This window comes from Haliaeetus albicilla, chromosome 7 (genome assembly GCF_947461875.1).
Source record: "Haliaeetus albicilla chromosome 7, bHalAlb1.1, whole genome shotgun sequence".
Lineage (NCBI taxonomy): Eukaryota > Metazoa > Chordata > Aves > Accipitriformes > Accipitridae > Haliaeetus > Haliaeetus albicilla.
The window spans coordinates 21,581,977-21,609,676 of NC_091489.1; the positions used below are offsets into that span (position 1 = coordinate 21,581,977).

General features: G+C 38.6%; 2 protein-coding genes across 14 annotated transcripts in view; one reads left to right on the plus strand and one right to left on the minus strand.

The window, feature by feature from the left end:
• Positions 1 to 1,135, minus strand: part of LOC104321317 (uncharacterized) — a 36,204-nt gene extending 35,069 nt beyond the window's left edge. The window contains exon 1 of the mRNA XM_009923941.2: positions 1,016 to 1,135. Coding sequence (XP_009922243.2) covers positions 1,016 to 1,092 — 77 coding nt within the window. The 5' untranslated portion in view covers positions 1,093 to 1,135. The remainder of the gene's footprint in view (positions 1 to 1,015) is intronic.
• Positions 1,136 to 1,191: 56 nt separating this feature from the next.
• BCLAF1 (BCL2 associated transcription factor 1) lies at positions 1,192 to 27,411 on the plus strand. 13 transcript variants are annotated; one of them, XM_069787239.1, is made up of 15 exons: positions 1,229 to 1,342; positions 7,444 to 7,582; positions 8,649 to 8,722; positions 9,841 to 9,928; positions 10,831 to 10,954; positions 11,828 to 12,733; positions 14,206 to 14,877; positions 14,990 to 15,159; positions 17,904 to 18,009; positions 18,945 to 19,029; positions 19,740 to 19,915; positions 21,067 to 21,247; positions 24,847 to 24,993; positions 26,684 to 26,893; positions 27,038 to 27,411. In XM_069787239.1, the coding sequence occupies exons 5-15, from the start codon at positions 10,851 to 10,853 to the stop codon at positions 27,041 to 27,043; spliced, it is 2,763 nt and encodes a 920-aa protein (XP_069643340.1). In that variant the 5' UTR covers positions 1,229 to 1,342; positions 7,444 to 7,582; positions 8,649 to 8,722; positions 9,841 to 9,928; positions 10,831 to 10,850; the 3' UTR covers positions 27,044 to 27,411. The 13 variants fall into 13 exon arrangements, 12 of the variants coding, with proteins under 12 accessions (XP_069643332.1, XP_069643342.1, XP_069643341.1 ...); XM_069787235.1 differs by lacking the exon at positions 7,444 to 7,582 and having other exon boundaries at positions 1,209 to 1,342; XM_069787234.1 differs by lacking the exon at positions 9,841 to 9,928.
• Positions 27,412 to 27,700: the final 289 nt, after the last annotated feature.

Sequence of the window (27,700 nt, forward strand, 5' to 3'; positions counted from 1 at the left end):
GAATCGTACAGCCCATAGCTCAAATGTCAAATTTTTGATAAAACAAGGAATGAACAAAACTTGAAACAACTTGCGCTATTTGTCATTAGGCAAATGTATCTGAAATAATTAAAATGTATTTTCAAAAAGTACACATTACAGTTTGTTTTGGTTTGCTTTTTCTTCTGGGCCCATAGTATGTTGTCTTAGATACAATGGAGAACTGAAAGAGTGGAAGTGAACTGAAAGAGTGGAAGTGACTACCCTTTCTGTCCCAATAAGATACAGCCTGCACATCTCAGAAAACAGAGGAGGGCTCTCTGTCACTGAAAGGAAATGACATGAGCATCCCACAGGTCTTCAGAACCATTAAGAACACTGTGTGTGGAGGTTGTGTGCAGCCAATCCAACAACAGTTCTGGAAACTTTGCCTTAGCAAACTGTCTTCCTCCCACAAGTCCATTATCAAGCAGCCTCCACATTAACAGTACCTTATTGTTGGTTACAGCAAAAGCTGTAGCACATGCACTACTCTTGAGGTACAAGTTAGTTACCCCTACCCCTACATAAAGGAAAAAGCTTAAAAGGAGAAAGGGAATTGTGTGTCTCTCTAGGCCAGGCTCTTCATCAGTTAACCACAACTGCTCAGAACTAAAACTTCCACTGTGTTTGCTTCAGCACCAGCCACTCATTAGTTGCAGTCTCCATAGAAAGCCATGCTTAAAGAACTTAGTGGCCAAAAGAAATAGATCTAAGCAGTGCATTACTCTCCCTAGGCAGGAAACAGCAAACCAGCATTTGGGGATTACGCGTGCTTCCCATCTTCCATGCCCTTTTCCTCCATCGGTTGGTTTTGGCTGCCTCCCAGTCACCGTCCCCCGAATTTAAAAACTCAGTTAAAATTGTGCGTGTGCATCCTTTCCTGCTCGTTTTTATTTATAGTTTTTTTCCCTTGCCTTAGAAATAATATGCATTAGCCTTTTAAGAAAATAAATCGTCTGTGTAAGATTTGAGTAGTGTAAGTTTTAGGACTTACTCAGCCGACGCACATCTTTGTGCATCAGTCAATGCCGTCCACCCACGGCCCTTTGCTGCACTTTTTTGGTGGTACATAAACCCTGCGGGCAGTTTCGTCGGGCACACTTTAACCAAACGCTGCGCTCTGTTATTGCAACCAAGCGATAGGCACACATCTGCTGCAAAAGCTGCTGCAGTAAAGCACCGCTGCTACGCGATCTCCTTCCTGGTGCAGGGGAGCATCGGGTGCCAATGCCGCTTGACGGTGGTCCGCTGCCCGGGCTCCGCTTTACAGACAAGCCCTTCCCAGCAACTCTTGTGGATGGATGCGCGCCCCGTCCAACAGGTAACCAGGCTGCGGCCGGGGGGCCCCGACCCCTCGGGTCGCTCTTTCGGGAAGGAGAGGGTAAAAGGCGACAACTTTTAGTCGCGGCGGTGAGGGAGGAGGAAGGAGGAGCTGCAGCCGGCGGGGCACGGTGCCCCCGGCCGTGGGACAGAGCGTATGTGTGTGTGTGTGTGGGGGGGGGGGGGGGGGGGTAGGGCAGGGCCACGCCGCTCTGCCGGGGCACAGGCCCGGGGTCGGCCTGCGATCGGCCACTAGGGCCGCGGCCCGCCATCTTCCTTGCGGACGGCTACCCAAAACCAAGATGGCGCCGGGGCTGTGAGCGGTGCCGGTGTTTCGCCGCCCAGGGCGGAAGTGACGCACCCGCGGCGGCGGCCGCCGCCCCCCGCTCTCTATGGTGGTTTTTTCTTTTTCCCTTTGGGCCCCGCGTCTCTTCCTCCGGCGAGACGGGAAATGGCCGCCGAGCTGCCATAAGGGAGCGGGGCCGCCGGGAGTTCCGCCCGCCAGGTGAGGAAGGGGCGGAGGGGAAGGGGCCGCGGGAAGGCTTTGCGGGACGGTGGCGTGCGTAGCCGCGGCCGAGCCGGCCCCGGGGAGCGGGGGGAGATGGCGGGGGGAGCCTGAGGGGGAGCAGCTCGTGTCGTCCCCCCCCGCGCCTCTGGCGCCCTCCGCGCGCGGCCGCATCTCCGGCCTCCCCTCCCCCCCACCGCCGCCGCGCGGTGCCCGCGCGCCGCGCCGTCCCGCCCCTCCCCGCCGCGTGACCTCGGCGCTCCGCAGCCATTATCCTCCGCGCCTCCCCCCCACCCCCCCCAGCCGCGCCAGCCCCCGGGGCCACGGGCCCAACCGCTCCCCCGGGGAGGGGCCGGGCGGCCGCCGTCACCACCCTGCCGCGGGCTGCCGCCGCCGCTTCCTGCGGGAGTCGAGCCGAGCCGAGCCGGGGTCGCTCCTCCCTGGGCCTGGACGGTGGCCCCGGGAGCGAAGGTAGGGAGGGAAACGGCGGCGGGAGGCGGCCGCCGAGCTGCCTTGAGGCGGTGCGCGGCTTCGGGAAGGCCGCCGCGGAGCGGGGGGGGGGGGCGCGGAATGGGCGGCCTGCCCCGTTGGGCCTCCACCCCGGCCGACCTGGCTTTGCAGCCTTTCCGCCATCCCTGTGGGAGATAGGCCCGCGGAGCTGGCCGTGCGGCACTGGTTACAGGAATATAAAATCTCCCCGTTATCCTCGCGGGTGTGACTCTTAAGGAGGGAAGCGGTGCTGGGGTGAAAGGATGCTTCCCGGTTTTGGATCAGCCTTTACGCTCGTTGCAGGAACTTCCCCTCGGGCATGACTGCGGTTCCAGTGCTTGTGCCTTAAATGCTATGCTCCTGCTTGCCTCCCTGTGCCTTAACTGTCCTGTTTAGAAATGCCTGCAAAAGCCGGCGAGGGGCTGGGGTGGGTTTTATGCGCCTTGCTGAAAGGGGCTGTTACATTCCCGGTGTTGATCATAATGAATACAACCTTTGCGGGATTTTGTCCTTTATTTCTCATTTGCTTTGTAAACCCCATACTTTTCGCCTTTAATTTTCATATGTAAATCAGATTCTTGTTTTGTGTGTCATGGTGATCTTTTACCGAGTCAGTACAGCTTGTCACTTGTTTGTCTATGAGATCAAAGTTTTACCTTAACAGTAGCAGTTAAATTTTACTACAGAAAGACCCGGGGACATGCAGAACAAAGGAGTTCTTGACACTGCAAGTAGTCACTGCTTGAGTAATGGTTGGTTTATTATAAATAAATAAAAGCATCCCTTAGAATAGTTGTTCTCAGTGTGGGAAGGATTGATTAGAGAGCGTGGGGTTCCAGGAAAATGCTGTCTAGCTGTTGTCTTTCTCCTTGTTCTTCTTTCTCCTCTCCGATAACCTCATTGCTTTAGACAAAAGTGGGGAAAATAAGAAGGGGTAAAGGCTCTGGCTACGAGGTGCACTCCAAGCATGCAGCTTCTTGTGGGAGGGAGGGTAGGAATTGCTTCCTCCCACTCGTCCCTTTTGATATTGAGTGACAGGCTGTGCTGAATGGCAGGAAGAGGTTTAATGTGTTACATAGATCGGTACTTGGGGTGTGACTGCCTCTCTCCTGAGCACTGGGTGCATGGCTTGAGAAAGGCTTTAGTGGGCCTGGCTGTGTGGAGCAATTCCCCAGGTGAAGGTTGCCGCTGAGGGAATCTTTTCTTGAGGGGAAGGGGGAACGAGGGGCGAGCATGTGCCGTGGGGAAGGGTCTGTTGCCATTGGGGATGCAGAAAACTTGGAGTGGTGGTAGGAATTTAGAAAGGGTCAGCAGGGAGCTGTTGTTTGGAACTAGGCTGCAGGTATTTGGATGGATTAGATTCGGGCTGGTTGTCAAGGAGAGATTGTGGTGTAGGGATTTGAAGAATGCCAGAGAACATTTGGGGTTTGTTTACAAGTAGTGGAGATGGGTGAAGGAAACTACTGAAGAAAGTAAGCCTTTGAGTTACAACTGTATTCAGTTTATCTTATCTGTGTGAGAGTTTCTCCCAAAGGTATTCTGAAAAAGTGCATCGCTGTCTTGTTCATTGTGCTGGCACTGGCCTCCATGCAGCCTTGTGGTAAATGGGATCTGGGAGGTGATGCGGCTGAAAAGTCAGCTTTGTCTTTTCGTCCGGAGTAGTTTTCTTCTGGATCAGTTAACTGCTCCACCTCACCAAGCACCTATATGAATATTGGTCTTGGAACAAATGAGAGAGGGAAGATAGCCTTTTCTGCGGCAGCCTGCTTATAGTTTATTGCAAAGAGATTGTGGAAGCCGCTGTGTAAGGGCATATGAAAACACAGTGTTTAAAACACAAAAAAATAACAAGAACAGCTATCCAAAACAATGTTTATCCAAAAACATGCTAATTCCTTTTTGTGTATTGACAAAATTCTTAGAACGAGTCACTTTGATGTCTGTGTTTTTAGTTAGAGGAGAAACATGCTTTTGTTTGCCAATAGTTTTACATAAAAGAACTGCTACCAATCATATGATGGTTTTGCAGAGCTGATTTTACTGTTACTAGGATGCTGTTTTTTGAATTAATTTGCAAATATTTTATATTGTTGTCTTTATAGAAATGAATGAATTAGGAAAAGGGCCTTTGTATGTTTTACTGTTGCAGCTGACTTTTCATGTTGTAATTCTTACATGGGTCTGTTTTGTTTTTGTAATTGTGTGGATATTATGAAGATGATGTTATACAGCAAAATATAAAATAGGGGGAAGATAAGCTTCCCAGCTCTTAATTTTACATTCCAGGATAGTTTGGGCAAATTTGCGATGGCATTTTAGTATTTGGAGGATTCTAGTCATTGACGATCTGAGTAGTATGGGTTGACAGTCACTAATGAAATGCATTCTATTCTTATTTGTGATGTGCTGCTGTTAAGTTTGTGGGCATTTAAAAAAGAGGGAGTGGAAGGTAAAGGGTGGATAAGAAAGCATGACAAATGTACAAGCACTGAATAGATGCACTGCTGTCTCAATAAGACTGACTTTCAGTATGTGTATTATGAGAGAATATTACAAATTTTGTGGGATTTCTTGAAGACTGTCCTATCCCCTTTTGTTTTGTCTGATTGTATAATCCTGATTTCTTTTGAAGCCTAAATCTCTGAATGAAAATGCATTTTGACTTCAGCTTGTGAATGACTTTAACAAGATTTTGACTTAAATCTTCCTGACAGCTTTAAAGTAATGCTTAAGCAAGAGAAATGTAGACTACTAAATAACTGTAACTGAAGGATAGCTAAAATAATGAAGCTAAGAGGAAGCAGTATTTTGCTAGTGTAAGTGGGTATAACTGTCCTAAAATGTCTTCAAAAATTTCCACATGGTGTAAAACTTTTAAAATGGCTTAACAGATAACGTTGCATCTGCAGCCTGTGTACCCTGAGAAAACTTTAACATCAGTGGTATAGTAAAGACTCTTAAAAATAATGTTTACCAGGAATTGGAAACAGTTTTCTTTGTCCTTCATTTTTATTTTAAACAGCGAATGCTAACAGTGACATTTACTTCCTCATTATTGTGTTGCTTGTATTGGGATGAGCCTGATTCTGTTGTGTATCTTGTTTTTGCTTGATGGTCACGCTTGCTGGCCAAGGCTGATTTAAGACACCCAAAGATCCTGCTGTTATGTTGTTAAGAAACTTTTCTTGACTCCCTCTTTGGCCGTGAATGTGATATAGTATCTGACAGGTAGTGGACTAACTGTTTTTTAAAAACCTCTAGGTTTCTGTGTTAAGGTTTGGTTGTTTGGGGATGGGTTGGGTTTTTTTGTTGGGGGGTGTGTGTGTTGTTTTTAAAATTTTTTTTTTTTTTTAAAGCTGCTTGCAAGTTCTGTTAAAAACCTTAAATTTGAAGTTTGTTGCTGCTGATGGATTTGCCAAGCTGGTTTCAGGGAAGCTTTTAAGATTGCAGTGCTGCCAAAAGCAGCAGTCCTGTCTGGCTGCTACTACTGCAGCTTCCCTGTTTTGGCCCAAATGTTTGTGGGGCTGTGTCATGAACCATATAGGAAAATAATTTGTATTGAAACTGATCCTGGTGGTCCATACATTTTTCTGATCTAATTCACTGTGTGGTTGCAGAAATACTTGTGCTAGCATAAGGGAGAAGATCATCAGGAATGTGAGGAAACAAAGGAGAGGAGAGATAGGACTGTTTCTTTAAACTAGCAGTGCCAGCTTATTCTGGTTTAAAGTACTGTGGAGCTACAGCAGCTTCCTTTGTAATATCCAGATTTTCTAACACAGGAGTGAAATGGTTGAGAGCCAGGCATCTCCTTTTGCATATTTAGGGCGGAAAGCAAGGGAAAAAGAAGCTTGAGTTGCAAAAAGCATGTGCATTACAGCCCTGGTGTTTCAGGCATAGACCATGTTCCTAGCAGTCACAGTCCTCTCTTAAAAATGCTCCGTGTTAGTGATGACATCTCGTGTCACATCTTAATACGCACCTTTGGCAGACTCTGCGTCTTTTCTGAGACTAGTCCAGAGATGAGCTTCCTGCACTGAAGTGAGAGGGGCAACTAGTCTTTTGATTTAGTGATTGATGATGTTGTGTAGCAACATATGATGCTTAGCACCTCTTTTTCATTGCCCTTTACCACTCGTGCCCGTACTTGACATGGTGTAGCTACTACAGACTGACAATGAGCATGAGTCTGCAGGAGGAGGCTGTCGGTGATTTTATTTGATACTGTGAAACAATGTTTTGTAGTTGTGATGCTTTCAGAGGAATATGTACTTTTTCTGTGAAAGTGTGAAGCTTGTAGAAGCTTACTGTTTTAAAGGAGCTGTTTTCCTACATATTTCTATATCTACCACTATTATTTTCTAAATTAGCTTTAATAGAGGTTAATAACATTTTAGGTTTTTGTATATTGTGAGAATATTTACACAGACAAACCTTTATTCAAAAAAGCAGGGATGTAGTCTTTTCACTTTTGTTCCCAAGTATGAATGTTGTTTGGAAAACAGGGTTTGTGTGTCAAGCTTTTACCTATTATAATGAAATGGAAAAAAAAGCTGCAAATAGTTGAGTTTTGTTTAATTCAATATTTAAGGTTTTCTATTCAAAACTCTTTTTCTTTTAAAATGTTATATCCATATCCTTCTTAAAAAATAGGGAGAAGGGCAGCAAATATATTTCATCTGCCAGGGTTGGACGTGGTATTTCCAATGGCTGTTTTTAAAAAAAAAAAAAAAAAAAAAATTTGTGGCTACTTCTCACCTTTGCCAGTTGTTAAGAAAAGATTCCTAGAACTGTATGGAAATGACTGCCAGAGTTTGAGCTATAGTAATTTAAGGTCCTGCCTTCTGCCTAGAGGTTTTAAAGGTGAAGTAACTATCTTGTTCTATATTCCCGGGATTCAAAGACTTGTCTAAATTAGGATTTTGGATTTCAGCTAACACCAACAGACTGTTTTTAAAAGTCAGAAGTAGAAGTGATTTAAATATTGATTTAAAATCTCGGACTAAACTTCAACCATTTAGCTGCAGTTTGTATTACTTTTTCTGTACTTGACTTCTGAATGCCTTAATTAACCTTTGCTAGCTAATACCATCTCGCCTTTTGTCTAGACAAGATCTGAAATGGTCCGATACACTACTGTGCTCCTTCAGAGACTCATGCTTGCTGATGATGAGAAGTAAAAACTTAATCTTATTAAAGCATATATTTTGTAGAAATTGGAAATATCTTGGTCACTACTAGTGAATGGTAAGTGGACTTTTGAAAGCAGTGTTTATGGACACAAGTGCTACATTTCTTCTTTTAGATGAAGAAAACATTGAAAACATCCGTGAACAAGTGTGAAAGTGTCATTTAGGAGCAGTGGATGTCTTATGGCTTTGGCTTTAATGAATAAATGGTTGAGATGCAGAATTTCTGGGAGATCCGTGCCGTCTGTATTGAATTGGGACAAAATTCCGAGTTACTTGAGTGGAATTGGAAAGTTTGCTTAATGTTGAATCAGACTATGAATGTACACATAGTTGTAAGGCTTTGAGGTAATTAAAAGCTCAGGCCAGTGAAAAGTTCGTACATTTGAGAATGGTTTCATTATTGCAGTTATGCTTTGTTTCTGTATACCTGTAAAAAAGCTTATTTTTGAAGATGATGGTTATTTAGGTAAACTCATATACGTATGCATTTTAAACAATAAGGTATAACAGAGTAATGCTTGTATAAATGTTGCAGAAGAAACCTAAATGTAAAGCTTTTACTGTTGTCTGAAGTCCTCATCCCAATTTTTTTTTTTTTTTTTTTAAAGATAGCTCCAGTTAAGTGCAACACTGTATGTTAGAGTTTGAACTGGGCTAACAATTTGCCACTGTCCTTTTTGCCCCCTTCTCCTGGCTGCATGCTGTTCTTTCCCCCATAATCCAGCTCTGGCACTTGTTTGGCCCTTCATTAAGCCAGTTTGATAACCTAGCCATATGAAAATGATTTCTAGGTATCAAGAGCCTGCTCACTGAAGGACCCAAAAGGTGTTAGGGCTGTTGTGAAGGTGAGGATAATGTGTTACACAGCCTTGTAAGCAAGGCTGAAGGAGTGATCGTGTATGGAAGGGGAGTAGGATTTGCCCCTCGACAGTGGCTAGCTCTTGAGCTGCTCCAGTCTTAACATGCTGCTTCACTGAGTCCAAGAGTAAATTTGCCATTTCTTATGTGTTGTCTTTTCATGATAAACAGATTAATGTTTGAACCAATTTAAGCAAAAGGTATTACCTGCACTTTAGTAAAAGGTCATGTCTTTTGACAGTCTCTTTTTCTGTTCTGTATAGGGATCAGTATTGCTGAAAGCACAAATAGAGGGTTTTGAAATAATTTCTTCATTGGCACCAACTAACAGTTTGAGGTAAGATTAACTTAATTCTATTTTTAAATGTTCTGATTGAACCCAACCATTTAAGAGGAGAATTGATTTTGTTTTCCTAAAATTTATGCTTGCAATAAGACACTACAATATATAGAACTTTCTGAAATTAATCTATCTCTTGTAAAGGTCAACTATCATACAGTATATACGTACTTGTCATACATAGAATGCAAATGTATAAATGTTACTGTTGAATACAGGGAAAATCAAATTTCCTTTAAGGCTGAGATTGGGTTGTATTATAAACTTATGTGCATCTGAAGTTTGGTCTGAAAACTACTTGTAATAGCAAAAAAACCTCTGGGTGTTTTTTTTTTCTATCACTGTTGGAAAATGGGTATGCTTCATCTCTTACAACAGTTTAAAACCTCTAAATTTATGTTGCCTGTGAGTAAATGAGCATAAGAGTTTATAAGCCATTTTCTGTGAGTTTAATTGAACACAATGAATTAGAAGCCATCTTCTGAGTATAGGTTATGCAAATTTGCTTTTTAATGGAAGGAGCCACTAAAAGACAGCATTCGACATATTCTTCTTCTCAAAGGTAAATAATTTTTTTCTTAGTTAAATGGAAAGCTAGTTTAGGTTAAAATTAATTTTTTGCTGGGTTAGTTTCAGATGAGGTTACATTTCTTTGGGGCCATGCAAAGTCTTGTGCTACTGTGGTGGGGAAAGTCATATGGGGCAGGAGGGACCAGTTGATAGGGGAAAGGTTGGTCTGCTTCTTTCTTTTGGGTTCTCTTATATGTGTCAAATCTCTGAAATTCTGTTAACTTTACATTAAGCTCTAACGCTGTTTATTTGTCTTTACATAATTGAAATATCACCCAGGTAACAAGAGAGATTATATAAAGTACCTTGTGACAGAAAGTGCTTGTTGTGTTGAGCTTGTATTTTCAATACAATAATTCTAGGCTTTTGTGTGTGTTTGCAATACAAAAGCTAAATGTTTGGGTTTTCTATTTTTGTTTTAATTGTTATTAAACAATGAGGATCATGGGTATTGAGCATACAAAGACCAGAAAATGTGTAGTTACTTGTTCACAGTTTATATTCAGGTTGTCTAATGTGACCTTTTTTTTTTTTTTTTTTTTAAGCTGGGCAATTTCAAAAGAAAATGGTAATGGGTCAAAGTTTTTTATTAATTAAATTGGGGATTTTTAGCCACTGATCTGAAAAGAAAAGGTGTGTATTTTTTTTATGGCTAGCACTAATTAATTCTCAATATTTATTATGACTGTACATAAGAAGAAATGCTGGTTTATTATGAATTTATTTTCTTTTAGGACTCATTGCTTTATAATAAATTGTAATTTTCATAGCTTAGTTTGAGCTGAAAAATGTTGAATTCTGTTACAAGCCATATTATTTAACTAGTTAAGTTGGCCATGCATTTTACATGTAGTTTAAAAAGCAAAGTTAACTTAAAAAGGTGCAGGGTGGGCATATTGACTGGTGGAAAATCGGATCAGAGTGATTAGCTTTAGTACATGTGGTTAAGAGAAATAATACCCCTGGCTCAAACCAGCAACTGCTGGACAGAGTACTTGAGGGCTTTTTCTTTGCTTATGTAAAAGGTACATTGTAGGGGACTGTAAAGTCCTTCCAGAGAAGGATTAGTGCATTGGAAATGCAAGGAAATTATAAACCACACAAAGAGCAAGAATTTTGTTTCAAATATATTAAAATGTGTAATTGTCCATTCTTAACGTTATTTCTTGCCTTAATTTGCAGAAACTTTTTTGTTGTTGTTGTTGCTTCCTCTCTCCTTCTACAGGATCAGTTTGCAATTAAACCTGGAAAACCTTTTACTGTTATACTTTATCTTTTCAGACAAACTGTGTGCACTGTAGCTATGTTAAAGTCTTTAAAATGTGGTTGAGCTTTTAATTTACTAATAAATGTACTCATATTGTCTTCAAAGTTCTTTGGTTTAGGAAATACTATACCTCTTTCTAATATTCTCATTTTAGCATATAAAAATTTTGTTCATCTATATGATTTACGTGGTCTCTAAATAGTTGCTTCCCTTTTTTTTTTTTTTTTTTTTTTCCCCCCCTCCCTTCACTGCTTTTCCTTTTGGGAAGGAGTATATCTACTGGGAAAAATGGGTCGATCTAACTCTAGATCACATTCTTCAAGATCAAAGTCCAGATCTCAGTCCAGCTCTAGGTCAAGATCCAGATCACATTCTAGAAAAAAGAGATACAGGTAAATTGATGTCTTACTGCATGAAAAGTTGGTTTAGTATATGAGCTTTTTGTCTGGAAATTATTTTTCACTTGCATGATGCTGTGGCAAAAGTGAGCTTGGGGTCTTACTTCATTTTAGGCTGTAGGTAAATTCTGCTTTGAATGTAATTTCTGTTACTTCAGTTGTCTAATACTTGGCTGTTTTTTCTCTTCCTGCATCTCAAGATAATTTCAGAATGCTAATGGTTCTTCATGATTTGTGGCTTGTTTGATTCTCCCCTCCCCCTTCACATAATGTTTTCTTTGTCCAGTCTCTTTCCCTGTGATTTGTTCTGTATTTCTCATGCAGCTTTTCAGATCTGGAGTAACTTAAGGCTTCAGCAGATAAGCTTTGCTGTATCTTGTCTTCTCAGTTGCCTCCAGCCTTTGCCTCATCTTTCTTACTAGTGGACATTACCATCTCCCATAAAAGAAATGGCTGAATTGAATGTTTACTGCCTCATCAGCTGCTGTCCACAGGCTGGCTTATTAAACTGGGGGTCATGTAACTTCATGTTCGAGGCTGTGAACCATGGTGGCTGAGGAAATGAGTGCCATGCTCCAGAATGGTGATAATCTCTAATGGCAGGGCAGGCCACTGAGGCTGGTAATGTCTTAATCATGTGATGCTGAAGTCTAAGTTTCACAGTCCTTAAGAGTGTAGGCATGTTTATTATAATCTTTTGAGACAGAAATAATAGATAGATTGTAGAAGTTACTTTAAGACTGTTAGTCTGCTTCCTTTACCATTCTGACTGCATTTGAGAAATCTAGCATTTAGTGGCAAGGCACTTTGTTGTTGTTGTTTTTATTCTCCATTTGTCAAATGTTGATGTTTGCTTTTTAATTTTAGTTCTAGGTCTCGGTCAAGGACATACTCACGATCTCGCAGCAGGGATCGTGTTTATTCTAGAGATTATCGCAGAGATTACAGAAATAATAGAGGAATGAGACGTCCCTATGGTTACAGAGGAAGAGGTAGAGGGTATTATCAAGGAGGAGGTGGTAGATACCATCGTGGAGGTTATAGGCCTGTCTGGAACCGAAGACACTCCCGAAGCCCTAGGCGTGGCCGGTCACGTTCCAGAAGTCCAAAACGAAGGTCTGTGTCTTCCCAGAGGTCCCGGAGCAGATCTCGTCGATCTTACAGATCTTCCAGGTCCCCGAGGTCCTCTTCATCTCGTTCTTCATCCCCATACAGCAAATCACCTGTCTCTTCCAAAAGACGTGCGTCTCTGGAAAAGCAGGCAAAGAAAACTGAAGGGGCTCCTTTGCAAGATAGCCCCTTGAAAAATAAATCACAAGATGAACAGAAAGATACATTTGAACATGACCCATCAGAGTCTCTTGACGATTTTAACAAATCATCAGCAGCTTCTGGCGACATTTGGCCTGGCCTTTCAGCGTATGATAACAGTCCAAGGTCACCCCATAGTCCTTCTATTGCCACCCCACCTAGTCAGAGTTCATCTTGCTCTGATGCCCCTTTGCTTAGCACAGCCCACTCAGCAAAGGACACACCTCAACATTCCCATTCCATTCAGCATAGTCCTGAGAGGTCTGGCTCTGGTTCTCTTGGAAATGGTTCTAGCCGTTATAGTCCTTCTCAGAATAGCCCATTGCATCATATCCCTTCGAGGAGAAGCCCTGCAAAGACAATCCCATCACAGAGTGCTCCCCGTGAGGAGGCTCGAGTGCGGTCATTTTATCCTGAGGGTGGTGAACAGGAAACTGCGAAAGGTGGAAAGTTTATGAAAAGGTAAGAATTAAATTACAAACGTAATGTTGCCTCTTAAAATGCTGTCTGTTATAGAGTTTTGACAAGATCATCACTCTGCCTTGAAAAACACAATGTGGAATAAATATTACTAATTTTAGTCTGGTTGGAGTTGAGCTTGAAACATATGCCTCTTCCTCCTAAGATGCTTCAAGTTCTTGGCCATTGGCTAGTGGAGATAGGGACATGTATTGTTGAGGAAAAATTGGTTTGTGCTTTTCCTTTACAGTGTATTTTCTTATACTCCATTTACTGTTAAGAAAAATCTTAGCTGGAATAGTGCATCAGACTTGCTTGTTTGATAGGGAATTCTGTTCAAGTATTTTAAAATCTTAATGCTTCATGTAGTTTGAAATGCAAATCTTCTGGAAGTCTAAAAATGCAGATGTTGCACAATGATTTCTTTGTTAACATGAACAGCATCGATTGCTAATTGTGTGGTGTAGTATCGCAACTCTGATGCCTTGACTTTCATTACTTATGAAAGAGGGTAGGTCTTGGTATTCTTGGAACATAATTCTAGTGATGTGAAGGATGACATATTTAAAGTTCAATGTATATTTTCCAATTAACGTAAAATTCTTCAATGTGCTCTTAAAATGTTTGATATAGTAGTAATTTTTAAAGGTTGTAAAAATCTGACATTAGACTGTTCCTTTCTAAAGTGACTTGTACTTCAGTGGATTTCACAAAATGAATTATAGAGGAAAGTTGTGACTATGCTATATAGGCTTGATTGAAGGCTTTTAAATGAATTTGTCCAGTCAGTGATTTATTATGTAAACATACACTGCTTAGAAGATCAAAAATACAACTTCCCCTGTGGTAGATGTATTGGAGTTGGTGAATGTGTTACAACCTATGTGAAAATAGTGCATAGATAAGGCAGTGGCTGAAATAATTAATTGGTAAGTGTGTTTCTGTGTTTAGGAGAGTTGCCTTCTAAAGGTTCCCTGCTTGTACACAACATAGTGAATGCATTAAGCCTGTGTCGGATTTTGGAATTCTCTTAGAAATGTGCAGAATCTTGAATATCATTCACTTTTTTTCTATGGTACTCCTTTAAATTTTTCACTAAAAGAAGGACAAAAATGAATTGCAGTCTGAATTATGAAATTTCTTGTGAATTTGATGGAAAAAAATAACTGGTGTAAGAGAATGTGAAACTGGGTACTGATTAAGAAAGAAAACAAACCACTAGCTTTTTTATAAACTCAAGCAGAGAGTTTTTAGGTGTTCTACAGAAAGGCATTATATTCTTCAGATGCCTCCAGTAGTACATAAATGACAGTGGGTACAGTGTTAATGGTGTGTGAAGTGTTGCATGCTGAAGTTAAATTGCTCAGAGGAATGTATTTTCTTCTTTTTGGTGTGGGATTGACACAAAAGAGGAATGCAAGTGAACTGGAATGAATGCACTCCAGAGTTACCAGTCTCTTCTTTGCTATCCACAGGTACACAGATGAAGAGTCTAGAGTATACCTGCTTGATAGGGGTAATACCAGGGAGAAGGAGGCCCAGAAGGAGAGAGGATCAGAAAAAGGGAGGACAGAGGGAGAAAGGGAATGGGAGGAACAGGAAACTTTAGATTTTTTCGTTGATAAAGAGACTGGGAAAGAAAAGTTTAATGACTCTGAAGGGGAGGACACAGAGGAGACAGAGGATTACAGACAGTTCAGAAAGTCTGTCCTGGCAGATCAGGGTAAAAATTTTCCTACTGCATCTCACCGGAATGCTGAGGAGGAAGGAGCCAAATACAAATCTAAAATATCAATCAAGGGCAATAGAGAGAGCGATGGATTTAGAGATGAGAAAAGTTATAAGCTTAAAGAGACTGGCTATGTAGTGGAAAGGCCTAGTGCAACAAAAGATAAGCACAAGGAAGAAGACAAGAGTTCTGAGAGACTAATGATGAAGAAAGAAACTCAGTCACCTGAGCAGGTAAAGTCTGAAAAGCTCAAAGAACTCTTTGATTACAGTCCCCCTCTACACAAGAATCTGGATGCGAGAGAAAAATCCACCTTCAGAGAGGAGAGCCCACTTAGGATCAAAATGATAGCCAGTGACTCCCATCGTCCTGAAGTTAAACTCAAAATGGCACCGGTACCTCTTGATGATTCCAATAGGTAAATTATTCCACTTTACAGTGTGGTTCTCCACCTGCCTGCAGTGTCATTCCTCTTTATTTAAACTAGTGGTTTCTTTTTGTGTGTCTCTTTTGTTGTTGATGCATTTTAGACCTGCTTCCTTGACTAAAGACAGGCTGCTTGCTAGCACACTTGTCCATTCCGTCAAGAAGGAGCAAGAGTTCCGATCCATCTTTGATCACATTAAGTTGCCACAGGCCAGCAAAAGCACGTCAGAGTCATTTATTCAGCACATTGTGTCGTTGGTTCATCATGTCAAAGGTATGTATTCAGTTTATTGTACTGAATATACGTCTGACAATTTCATTTCAGCCTGTTTGCTGTCTCTAGTACAGGAAGGTTTCAGCCCTCTTTCAGTGTTGTTTTAGTCAGACTTTCTTCCTTTTCAGGTACACATAAAAATAATTAGAAGGATAATAGCTACAGAAGCTAGTATAAAAAAACCCAAGCAGTGTAGAGCATCATAGCAGTTATACTATGTTTCTGGATAAATTTTTGAGCAAAGCTAGCATATAAAGTTTGAATTTTTGCAGTGTAGTTTTAAACATACTACATTGGTCAATCTTTTCTTACTTAGTTTTCTTTTAATGGCTCTTAACATACAATTTTATATTAAGTGGTGCAATGTGGGTTGACAGGTGTCTTTTGCACTGTAAATAAATACAATGGCATTCCTTTTGGAGCACCCTAGAGCTCATTTCCAGGTCCTTACTAGAAGGCGTTTTTGTCTCAAAATAAGGTTGAAGAAAAATTGTGCTCTAGATTATACTAAAATAAACTGTGATATTTCGTTTTATTCCTATTTGACAGTATTGCAGTACTGGAGCCAGGAATTTCACTTATAGGAACTTGGCAGTCGCTAAATAAACCTCCATTAAAGGAATTATACACCAATTATTTTCTTATTTAACAGTAGTAGCTGTTGCTTATTATAAACATGCAAAAAACCCCAACCAAACAAGAATAACAAAAAAACCCACCAAAAAACCTACCAAAACCCAAACCCAGACCATCAAAGTAGATATATTTCATTTAGGTCACATATCCTGTCAAAGTTTTCTGATGGAAAAATAGATAATTCCTTAAAATCCAGTGAGGATATCTGGAGAATTCTTTAAAATGCTTTATTTCTGTAGCATTTACTTTATTTCACTGGGCTGTTGTCTTGTTCTTGTGTTTAATGTACTGAGATAATATGGAAGAATTTGCTGGTGAAAATAATTTTGACGTATCATCATACAAAGGGGGAATGTGGAAATGCTTAATTAGGTGACCAGTTTCAGCATATCTACCTGTAAGCATTGTTTTTTTAAGATGCTTTAGCTTCTAGAATTGCAAAGATTTGTGCGTTAGAAATACGTGCTAAGGTTCTGTTAAAAGTCTCATTTTGTTGGCAAAATTCACATTACTAAGGTGAAATGATTTCCTGCATTTTGAATTACTTATAAAGGAGGAACTAATAGTCAGCAATAATAGATTATGATAATGTATTAGATTTTGAAAAATTCTTATTGGGACAGCTGCATAGAGTATAATGATTTGTTGTGAAAGCATCTATTTTATTGATATGTAAAGAGCTTTAAGGCTCAGTCCAGTGAGAGCCTCTGTAAGTTTTTGCTTATGTGGTACATATGTAGGCTGTAGGTGAAATAATATTCCTGAAACTCTCACATGTTGATCACAGAATAGACTTTTTCTGTAAACTTTGTATGTTAAACAAATAACTGTTAAATGTAACAGCTTAACAGCCTATCTGGTCAAGTTATTAGAATATGTACAGTTATGGTTGTTTTTGAAAGCAGAACCTCTCTTTAAGTTTGAAATTTACTGTAGTCTGTAATCCGATTTTAGTAACTCTTTTGACAAATTGCAGTTATGTTCATTATTGGTGTGATGCGACCAGTCTGAACAGCTCTTTATTAATGTAGAGCTGAAAATGCCCAGTGATGTTTTCTTTTTCATTGTAACTAGGTCCTGGAATGTGTTTTGAAATGGCAAAATCCATGTTACAAAAGTAAAATAGCTGTTGAAAGATACAGATGCCAAACAGGCAAAGTTGAACCTTCTGTCTTCCTGGCAAAAATGGCATAAAAACAGAGTTGCTAGCTCAAATTCCTGTGTTTGATGGAATTATGATTGAGGCACTACCCTTGTAGTGGCCGTTTCAAGTTTTAATGGTTGGTTATGAGACAAATACTGGATGCCGGGCGGTAAGTTGATACAGATGTATGTTGACCTGTTAAGCAGATAGCTTGCTTCATATGTAACATTTCATAGCTCATGACTTTATGTATTTCTATATTACATTTAAACACATTTGTTGAGCTGGTTTAAAAACTGAGTTTTGCTGTTGCTAATTTAACTGTCTCTGAAGGAAAGAGAAAATTTGTCAGAGAAGTTGTCAAGTTTGCCAAGATGCCAGATGCTTAAATGAATTTATTTACATATAGGTGTGTTAATTGTCTTGGATCGTTTATCATCACAACCTCAAATCAAGAAATTGTACTCCTTTAAGAAATGACTTGTTAGGTCATTCATGTAGTTATTGAAGCATACACTTAAGTGTTTTCACTGAATTAACTCTTACTTTAAGTTAAAGATGAGATGAATAGTAAAATGTACTTATTGCAAGTATTCATGACTCAAAGTAACTTCATTTTCTCTTATGGGCAAAGTATAAAATAACTGTTAAGAAATTGCTCCCTTCTCTTTCATTAGAGGAAAAGGTCATTGAAATGAGCAAGTCTAATCAGTAAATGATGCTTGAATTAGATGTAATACAGTCATGGCATAGTTATAAGTAGACTTGCAGTGATGCTGTGCACTGTTACTTTGTTTTGGTTACAGAATGTGTAAAAATAGGGAAAACACCACATTTGCTTGTCCTGATAGATTTATTGAAAATACTATGTTTTTTGCCTGCTACTTGCCTTTCTGTCAGGAGTAAAATACCTGTCAGTTGAATTAAACTAATGAAACAGTGTTTTTTCTATTGTAACCAACAGAGCAATACTTCAAGTCAGCTGGAATGACCCTAAATGAGAGGTTCACTGCATATCAAAAAGCTACTGAAGAACACTGCACCCGGCAAAAGAGCCCAGAAATACATAGGTACATGTTAACTGCATATGTAGATGCTTTGTGTTTCAAATAATGTCTGTTACTATTTCTTTTGAGAACCAAAAATATTTTTCGTAATCTATATGGAGCAGTTTACAAAGAAATTGACAAATACAAAACACCAAAAAACCCCACCAAAACCCCCTTCTGTAAAAACTCATCTGAGCCCAGTCTGGCTTCATCTGTGGTGTTGTAGAAGATGTCTTCTCTACCTCTGTATCTCATTTGGGATATATTTACTTTTCTCACATGCAGTGCTCAAATATTGAGGGGCATATGTCTTGAAGATGAAAAGAAGCCCTGTACATGCATCTTTATTCTTCAGTATGAAATGTTCCATCTCATACTACTTTAGTTTTTGTTTGTGTTAATTTACAGCAGTCTTTTTTTTTTTTTGAAAAATCTGAGAGCCTGAAAGGTAAGAAGGTAGGCATGCAGATGTAGTTTCTGATCATGTGCTATTTATGATGCAGTGTACTATATTTGTGTTGCATGTGAGGATATATTATCTCCATATTCAGTATCCAACTTCACAAGTTTTCTTAACTCTTCAGTATTTTTGACTTTACAGCAAACTACCACAGTGTTGATGATTTCTTTGGGGGGTGGATTTTCAGCTGGCTACATATACTGATCTTTTGAAATAACTCATTAGACATATTTTGTATCTTCAAAGCTGTACTTAAAATGTGAAAAACCAAACTGTCTATTTTCTGTATTTGTGTTTCTAGCATACTTCACACAAAACAGAACCAAGGTTTTTAATTTTCACTCTGCTTCTGTATTCTGGTGGGGCTTTATATGTAAAAAATTCTGTTCTACTGCGAAAATGCCTTGTTTCTCAGTTTTCTGTTGAAAAGAAATGTCTGAGGCCATTGACAGTCACATACATGTATGGCAAGACACTGCTTTTATTTTACATTTAGGAGGATTGACATCTCTCCAAGTACCCTGAGGAAGCATACCCGTTTAGCAGGTGAAGAGAGAGTCTTTAAAGAAGAAAGTCAAAAAGTAGGTTCTAAGTAAATGTCCTGTCTGTATTTCCGAACTTAATTTAATGTGTTTCCCTTTAAATCTAAACTTCAACTTTGTGTTTGTATATGAAAATACAAAAAAAAAAATTTTATTTATTGTATCTGGAGTACTTGCATTTAGAACATGTTGTAACATGTTAACAAGCCAGTTTATGTTGCATGATTTTGCTGTATTGATAACGTCGCATATAAGGTCAAGTCTTCTCCCACCCTTCCTTTCTTCTTGGACAGTTCTTGACCAATTTTGTGGCACTAAGCTGCCCAAGGACAAAGAATACAAAGAATAGAAGGAGGGTGGGGGAAGTACCGAGGTGGTCAGTGAGTAGTATGGTTGAATTGCAAAGGTGCTTGTGCTCTGTTAAAAACAATTTGCCAGAAGAAATGAATATGTAAACATCCTCCCAAACCATGTATTATGGTCTGTCTGTATCAAAAAGTAGATATCCCATTGGCTTGATGGGAATGCTTGTTTGAAACTGAAATTCTTAGCTGTTCTTCTTTTAGATCTAGCCATTGCATGTAAAGGGCGTTCACTTAATGTCAATTTGTGTGCTGAAGACTGTTGAAAAAATAGGTAAATTCTATCTTGCTTTTTTGAAAATTGATGCACAGCTTACCTTTCCATTCAGATTCTCTTCTGGATATTTTATTTCAAAATTTTGTTCCAAAATATATATTTGTTTACAGGGAGATAAAAAATTGAGGTGTGATTCTGCTGATCTTCGGCATGACATTGACCGACGTAGAAAAGAGCGAAGTAAAGAAAGAGGAGACTCAAAGGGTTCCAGGGAATCCAGTGGGTCAAGAAAGCATGAGAAAACTCCAAAAGATTACAAGGATTACAAATCTTACAAAGATGACAGGTAAATATTTGAAGTCCCTATATAGGTTTTTAGCTTCTAATTAGTCTTTTGTAATTGTAAGCTTAATTGCTTTCAATTTTCAATGTATAATGGAACGTTTAAATTTAAACAATTAAAATTATTTGTTTTACAGCAAATATGTATTATCTGTCTTTTACACGGCTTATGGTGGATGAGGACAAAAACTTTGGAATAGCAAGCTAACACTGAAAAAAAAAATGACAAATTAATCTGTCCTATTATCCAGGCTACATCAGGAGGTTGGACTTCAATGCAGTACATTTCTATAAACAGTTTGTGTAAGAACTTTGGTTCGTTATGCTTGATTCCGCACTTTTTCAACTCATAACACCCAGAGTATGAGAACCTTACTGATACTTAGGTTTTAACATGGGTGAAAAGGGGAATTTTTATTTTTGTCTAAAGCCAGTGGGCTGTTTTTAAGAAAAAAAAAATTAGCATATCTCAGTGGATACTGTGTAGCAGTGGTAAGAGTTACTTCAGGTATGACTTTCCTTTGAATAGAATATTAAAATCTTGTAAATTGGGCCAAGTTAGTACCACTATGGGGTTACTAAAAGTCTTGCTGTAGCAGTTTTTTTTCCCTGCTTTGTACTGGATATACAATGAATTTTTACTTACACTTCCTGTTTCCCATTTACTTTCTGACTTTGGTATCCACATTATCTTCCACTGGCTAATTCCATACAGCCATCTACATAGGGAAGCCCACACGGTATCTTCTCAACAGTGTGCAAACTGATCTATGTAAAGTTACTGCAAAACTTTGCCTTGAGGGTTTTCTTCCCTTAAATTTTTGTTTTTCTGCCTCGGAAGAAAGGCAGATCTTAAAAGTAACAAAATCTGTTCATGGCATCAAAACCTAGAAAAACTGTATTTGCAGTTTGCAGACTGCTGCTTTCCAACTCACTAGCAATAATATACATTTAGTGCATTTAAATGTGTAAGAGGAGGCTGGAAAGTGGAACTATACTTCACCTTAACATCTGAAATATGTAACATGTATGTGACTTTATCATCAGAAGGGGGATAGTTTTTCATAAAATATAAAGAGACCCCTTTTAGTATAGCATGTTACAGACTGTCTCGTACTTTTAAAATAGCACACAGTGTATGTTTTTATTTTTCAGTAAACAAAAAAGAGATCAAGACCGTGCTCGGTCCTCCCCATCTTCATCCCCATCATCTTCCTCATCCAGTTCTCGAGAAGAAAAGGATTGCAAGAAAGAAAGAGATGAAGAGTTCAAAACCCACCATGAACAGAAAGAATACTCTGGTTTTGCAGGAGTCAACAGGCCAAGAGGCACCTTTGTAAGTTGCTGTCTTATACTCTTCCCCCAAATTATGAACACTTCACCAATAGTAATAGTATAACAAATAAAATGAGGAAGTGTTGCAGTGATTAATGTTAGCCTAGACTTCTTTCATAGCAGTGATTATTGCATTTTTATGTGATGTACCAAACCTGAAAAGTTGGGGGTTTTTTTCCCCAGCACTGCCCAATAGCAGCTAATTGGTGCGTAAAAATGCATTAGCATACCACTAGAGACCCTAGTGGAAGGGTAGGAAAATAATTTCTTGCTTATTCCTTGCTCTTTTATAATTATGTTGTTTACTAACAGGATCTGAATGAAAATTTACCTTTCTGTAGAGATTAAATGTTGTGATCTGTTACCTCTCGACTCCTTGCAGTTTCTGTTTTTCCCTGTCATTTTCAGTTTGGTTTTGCCCTCCTTTGTAATGCCTGCAACTTGTTAAATAGAGAATGGTGCATAACTAAAAAATACACCTCAACCTTGAAACAGCTCTGTTGAGGAGAGGAGATGGTATACTTGTTATTTTTCAGTGTTTCTTTGGCCTGAACTAGCCACAGTGAGCATGAAAGCTCATTAATTTAGCTCTGGAATATGTTTCAGCATTGTGATTTGGAAAGTGACACATTGACCACTATAGCCCTCAGAAAAATTTTAAAGTTAAAAATTCCATGTTAATATAATTACTGATACTTAAATGGGAAATGTAGAAGCATTAGGAAAGACTAGGAATCAATAAAGGAGGCCTTGAAAAGAGAAGGAACACTTTAAACAAACAAACTCCCCTCCCCCCCCACCCCCAACCAAACCATAACAAAAAAAAAACCCAAACAAAGCACAAAAAAAAGGCAAGTTCTGTGTTTCGGTGGGGAAAGAACTGTCAAATAGACTTACGTAATGGGTAGGAGTAATTTCATACTTCCACAATAATTCCTTCATGTAGCCTGTAATTAAGATAACCTGTAAAGAACACTAAAAGACATTGTTTGGTATAAGTGCACATTAAATTGTTTTGTAGTAGTGTAAAAAGTTTGGAACTAGACACAAGGGTGCCTGAAATATATGTAGGGTGTGCAATACTCGAGTTAACGGTTGAATCTTCCATCTGAAGAACTGTTGCTACTTAGAAAATTCAAAGTCCAAAACTTCTAACACTAAAAATGCATCACTTCCTCCTTTCTTGTTTTTTTTAAATGTAATTATACTAAGGAACACTCATGTGGCATAAATGTATAAATCCTTGGGTGGCGTAGGCATCAAATATGACAGTATCAGCACAATTTCTAGCTGTATAAGGTAGTGGCACTGAGTTAAACAAAAGTAGAGCTTAAAACACCCTGTCATCTCAAAGAGAATCAATTGAAGAAAACTTATAATTGATGGAAGCCTTACTGCTTTATAAAACCAGATTGTACATATCATGAAAGAGGTGCTACTTTAGATGAAATTTAAGTAGATGTGAATTGGAAATGTAATAGACTTCTACTAATTTAACTGCTGGTGACTGTGCAATAATAACTGGTTAATGTTCCCTAATGACATACATGGTCACACACAGGCTTACTGAACAAACTGTGTCTGAACAGGAGAATTTAAATAGACCAACCTGTTGACTCAAATCTTCTCTTCAAGGATACAGCTTGGATAGTATTGAAACATAGGGGCTGGCTAGTGTAGGAACGTCTGTGTAATTCAGGCTAATAGTGGCTGCATTCCAGTAAATACTGCTCTGCTTTTGGAGTAAATAAAATGTTTCGGTTTTGAATCCTCCCCAGAGCAGGAATAGGGGATAGGATAAGGGAGACTTTAATGAAATTGACAGCTTGGCTTACATGTTAAATCAACAATGATTCTTCACTAACACTTGCTGATAGACTATAATACTTAGTTCTAGGCTTTTAGTACATAAACATCATGAATAGTTTTGAAGTAGGAGCACAGAAATAAGGATAAATAGAATGTTTTAATGACACTGTCATTAGTATCCAGCTCCTAAAGAATTCTGTGTGTAACAGTTCTGTTTAAAAGCAGTTTTCTCTTTCTATAGAAAGTGTACTCTTGTCTTTTTTGTGATGGTCTTTGCGGTAAGCAAGCCCATAAAGATAATACTGTAGTGGATTTCATCTGCTGTATTTCTTTGCCTGAAAGATGATGTGGTGGTGGGGTAGTGTTAATACAGTGCTGAGGAAAGCTCGAGATATTTTTCTTAAAGAGAATCTGATCATAGGACCTAATATCAGGAAATGCAGTTCTCTCTTTTTTTTTTGTTTTTTTTTTTTTTTTTCCTGTCATAATTTTGTTGCTACATCCTTTTGGCCCCCTCACTGTGATACTGCTTTTTGTGCCCTATATTTGTGAAGGTTTCAAAGCTATTGGAAATAAAGCATGTGGAATTTCCTCTCTTGTACAGTTTTTTTCAGGTGATAGTCTGTCACTTTCCAAGTGATTCTCTAAGCTTTTTTTTCATTTGCCTACAGTGTATTGGACAGGCCTTATGAGCCTTTTACAGACTGTTTTTTAGTATGTTTGATTTCAGAGTAGTTTTAAAACTGTCCGGCATAAACTCTGCATTAGCAGTGTTAGAACTTTGTGGAACTAAGTATGCATAATAATCCTCTTTGAAGTTAGTTAATTATATCTTTTTTTGGTCTATGTTTATGGAACATAGTTATTTTTAACAAAGGGAATTAATTTTCAGTCATGGTTTTTGTACAGATGCTCTGAAGACCCAGTTCTGTATTTTTAACTAGGCTGTTTATGGGAATGGTGTTCTGTAGTAACTGCAGGTTTTAGCAGTCTATCTTCCCAACCTGACCTTTCTTCTCTGCTTGAATGGAGGGTATAAACTCCTGTTTAATGTTTTCTACAAGCTGAAAATCTAGATGCTGAGGGAACTGTATGTATTACTACTTAGTGTATTCTAGGTTAAGTATTTTCTTTATTGCTGTGAGACTTTTTAGCCTAACATTTTAAAATCCTGTTAATTCATTTTAAAGACTATTTAAGACACTACTTTTCACTTCAAGCATTGTTACTCTGTACAATATATATTTTTCATTTTTCAGAGTAAAGAGTTTACTCATTTGAAATTTAATTTGGCCTAAAGTACATTTCTGAATTGCAGTTGAAACTGTTTGAGTAACACAAAGTGGACATACTTATTTGAAAACTGCATTGTTTGTATGTATTCTAGAATCACTTTCTTGTAACTGATAGGACTGACACCATAAATGACCTTTCTTTTCCCCCCTGATAGTTTTCTTCTTTCAGTCTAGTTTTTCTGTTTGTTTTTTGTCTATGAACAGCTTCAGAAGCTTCTGCTGACCTTTTGTCGCAACACACTGGTTTACCAGCAAAGGAAATTTCTTTGGTGGTTGTGGGTGAATTTATGCCAAGAACTCAAATGTGTTTCAATTAAGTTTATCATTATTTCAAAGTGAATGCTTGACTATATTAAGGTAATATGTGAATGTGAAAATGGTTTTACACTTGCAGATACTGTAATTAAGCACAGAAACAGCATTTTCAGTAATAGAGAACTTGAACTCTTCTTTGTGGTTTTATGTAAATGGATTAAATGACATCTTGGTTAATCAGTTTCGAATTAGGGGCAGAGGAAGAGCCAGAGGAGTCTTTGCTGGAACAAATACTGGTCCCAGCAACTCAAATACTACTTTTCAGAAGAGACCGAAGGAAGAGGAGTGGGATCCTGAATATACCCCAAAAAGCAAGAAATACTTCTTGGTGGGTGTGGAGAACTCGATATCTTATGCATGCTTTTGTTTTTTCAAACTTTCTACAAGCGTAGAAGTAGCATGCATGTACAGACAAGGACTTCAGTTGTGTAACCATGAGAATACCGGGGTGGGTTTAGTGCCCGGTTCTGCTTCTCTTGCATCTGTCCGCATCAGGCTGGCAATAACTGTGGCCTGATGGGGAATTAATCTCCAAAACTTGCATCAGTGCATGGGGAAGAAGGCAGACTCAGACTAAAATTATTAAAAACAAATTTTAAACCAAAAAGACTTGTGCTGTTTTTTCCTGAATTTATGTCTGTCTGGCATTTGAGCTTTGTCTTAGATTTGTCTGGAAGTCTGCAAAAGTGGAAGATCAGGAAAAGCTGACAGTATTTGTGGATGTATGTAGGCTGACTGTTATTAGCAGTCCTGCTGTTCTTAGTTGAATTGTGTGATAGTCATAAGAAAATCACCTTAGTTTTGATGCCTTTTCCCCATCTGGATTATGAAAGGAGGACTGTTGATGTAACCACCCAGTAAGTAGTGTAGTCTACTGAATACGTAGCCTCTGTTCCAGTTGATTTCCTTAACAATGCTAACTTCTAAGGATATTGTTTCACCACTGAAAAATGTTAAGTAGTGAAGATTAGAGCTTCTTCTATAGCATTATAGTTTGTCACAAATATGCTAACAGGTAATCCAAGAAATAATGCAGCCACGATTTGGATGTTTGTACAAGGAGCTCTCCTCCATCTCCCCACGCATACATAAACTTTTCTGATCAATAAACATAGAAAGACATGTGATAATATATTCATTAAGAAATGCTATGATAGCTAGAACAAATAATTGTAGCTATTAAACTTTTTTCTTATCTCTAAAAACCCCATTTTTTAATTAAAAAAAAGCCACCCTTTAACTGTTCCTATAATATATAATTAATAAACTGCTTTATATACGTGTGGTATGTGTTTAATAGTTCAAATTTCTTTCCAAATCACAAGTAAAAAAAGCAGATATTGAAGCAAGTGTACCTCACTCTTCTAAAGATAAACTTTTTTATATTAAATAATTGTCTGTAGTGTTCATGCAGTGCACAGAATGATTGCCAGAAGACTATGTTAAGCTATATTTTGTAGCAAGATAGCAAATTTTAAGCTTATTAACCAGAGAAACTCAGCTGCTGTTAATGTCAGATTTAAACAGTTTAAACTACATTTGCCCTGCATTGCACAGGTGAAGCAAGGTGTCTGAAAACTGCCTTCAATTACCTTTCCTTAATAAGTATAAAGAACTTTATGTCTGTATTAAAGTAAAAAATAAAAAAAAAATTTAGCACATTCCTAGAGCTTCTTCCTTTAAAATCACAGATTTTTTTTTTCTCAAAACTAGCGAGTAATTCTTTCTTCTGACTAAAGATAAGTGACAGATAACAGATTTGCTACTCAGAAACATTTGAGTAGACCCACAGCTAAGGGGGGCTCTTAAAACAATTTTATTGTTGTGGTTTTATAGCATCGTGAATTGTAAGGATATATTTCATAAATTTATTTCTATAAATTATGATCTGAACTGTTAAAAAGTTATCTTAATTTTTTTTTTCCTATGTATAGTATAAATTTGATATAGAGTACTGACATTAAATGGGTATATTTAAGAGGTGTCCTAACCTTATTCTTTGTCTGGTATTATTGTAGCATGATGACAGAGACGATGGTGTGGATTATTGGGCCAAAAGAGGAAGAGGCCGTGGTACTTTCCAGCGTGGCAGAGGGCGTTTTAACTTCAAAAAGTCAGGTAGCAGTCCGAAGTGGACACATGACAAATACCAAGGGGATGGGATTGTGGAAGATGAAGAAGAAACGATTGAGAATAATGAAGACAAGGACAGACGCAAAGAGGAAAAGGTAAGCAGTTTAGTGAATCGCAGATTAGACAGTTCATCTTGCAGTATCTTAAGTAATTGTGTGGGTGTGTGGGTGGATCACTTTAAAAGGTTTCGGAGTTTGGTTATTAACAGTTTACAAGAAGACTTTTCTTTCTTTCCACAGGAATAACCCTGGAAGAAAGTTGTAGCTGAAAGAGCAGCTCTTGCACCACCCACACAACATTTTTAATATGTTTTTTTTTGTTGTCAAATGAATGTAAGCATTTTACTTAAATTTTACTGTTGGAAAGTAGTTTAGAGGGATTGTTTTTGTTTTAAGCCTTTAGAAAAAAATCTTGATATAGTAAACTATGTTAATGATCGTACAGGTAGAAAGTAAAATATTTGTAACAACTTTTAAGAAATTTTACTGTTTGTTATATGCAGTGTAATTCTGCTTTGTCCAAATATATGGTCAAGTACAACTCTAAAAGTTTTGATTCTCCCCTATGTCTGTGTTTTATTCTGAAGTAAACTTACAGCTCTGCACACCTGAAATCTTGGAGCAGCATTTTTTATAAACTGATTATTTCTGTGTTGCCTTTTTATAAGAATTGTATTTAAGGATAGTTATCCAGTCATAGTGTAAGTACAAATGAGTTGTGCAAAATGCTGATTATACATTAGTTCACGAGAATCACATTTACATAATGTGTCAGTGATAAACCTGGATTCTTACTCCACCCTGCTAGAGACTGCTGCAAGAATTTTATCTTCGAGAGTGAAACTGTCACTCTTTTTTTAGTAGCCTAAGAAATACATATGTATATAAATACTAAGCTGAGTT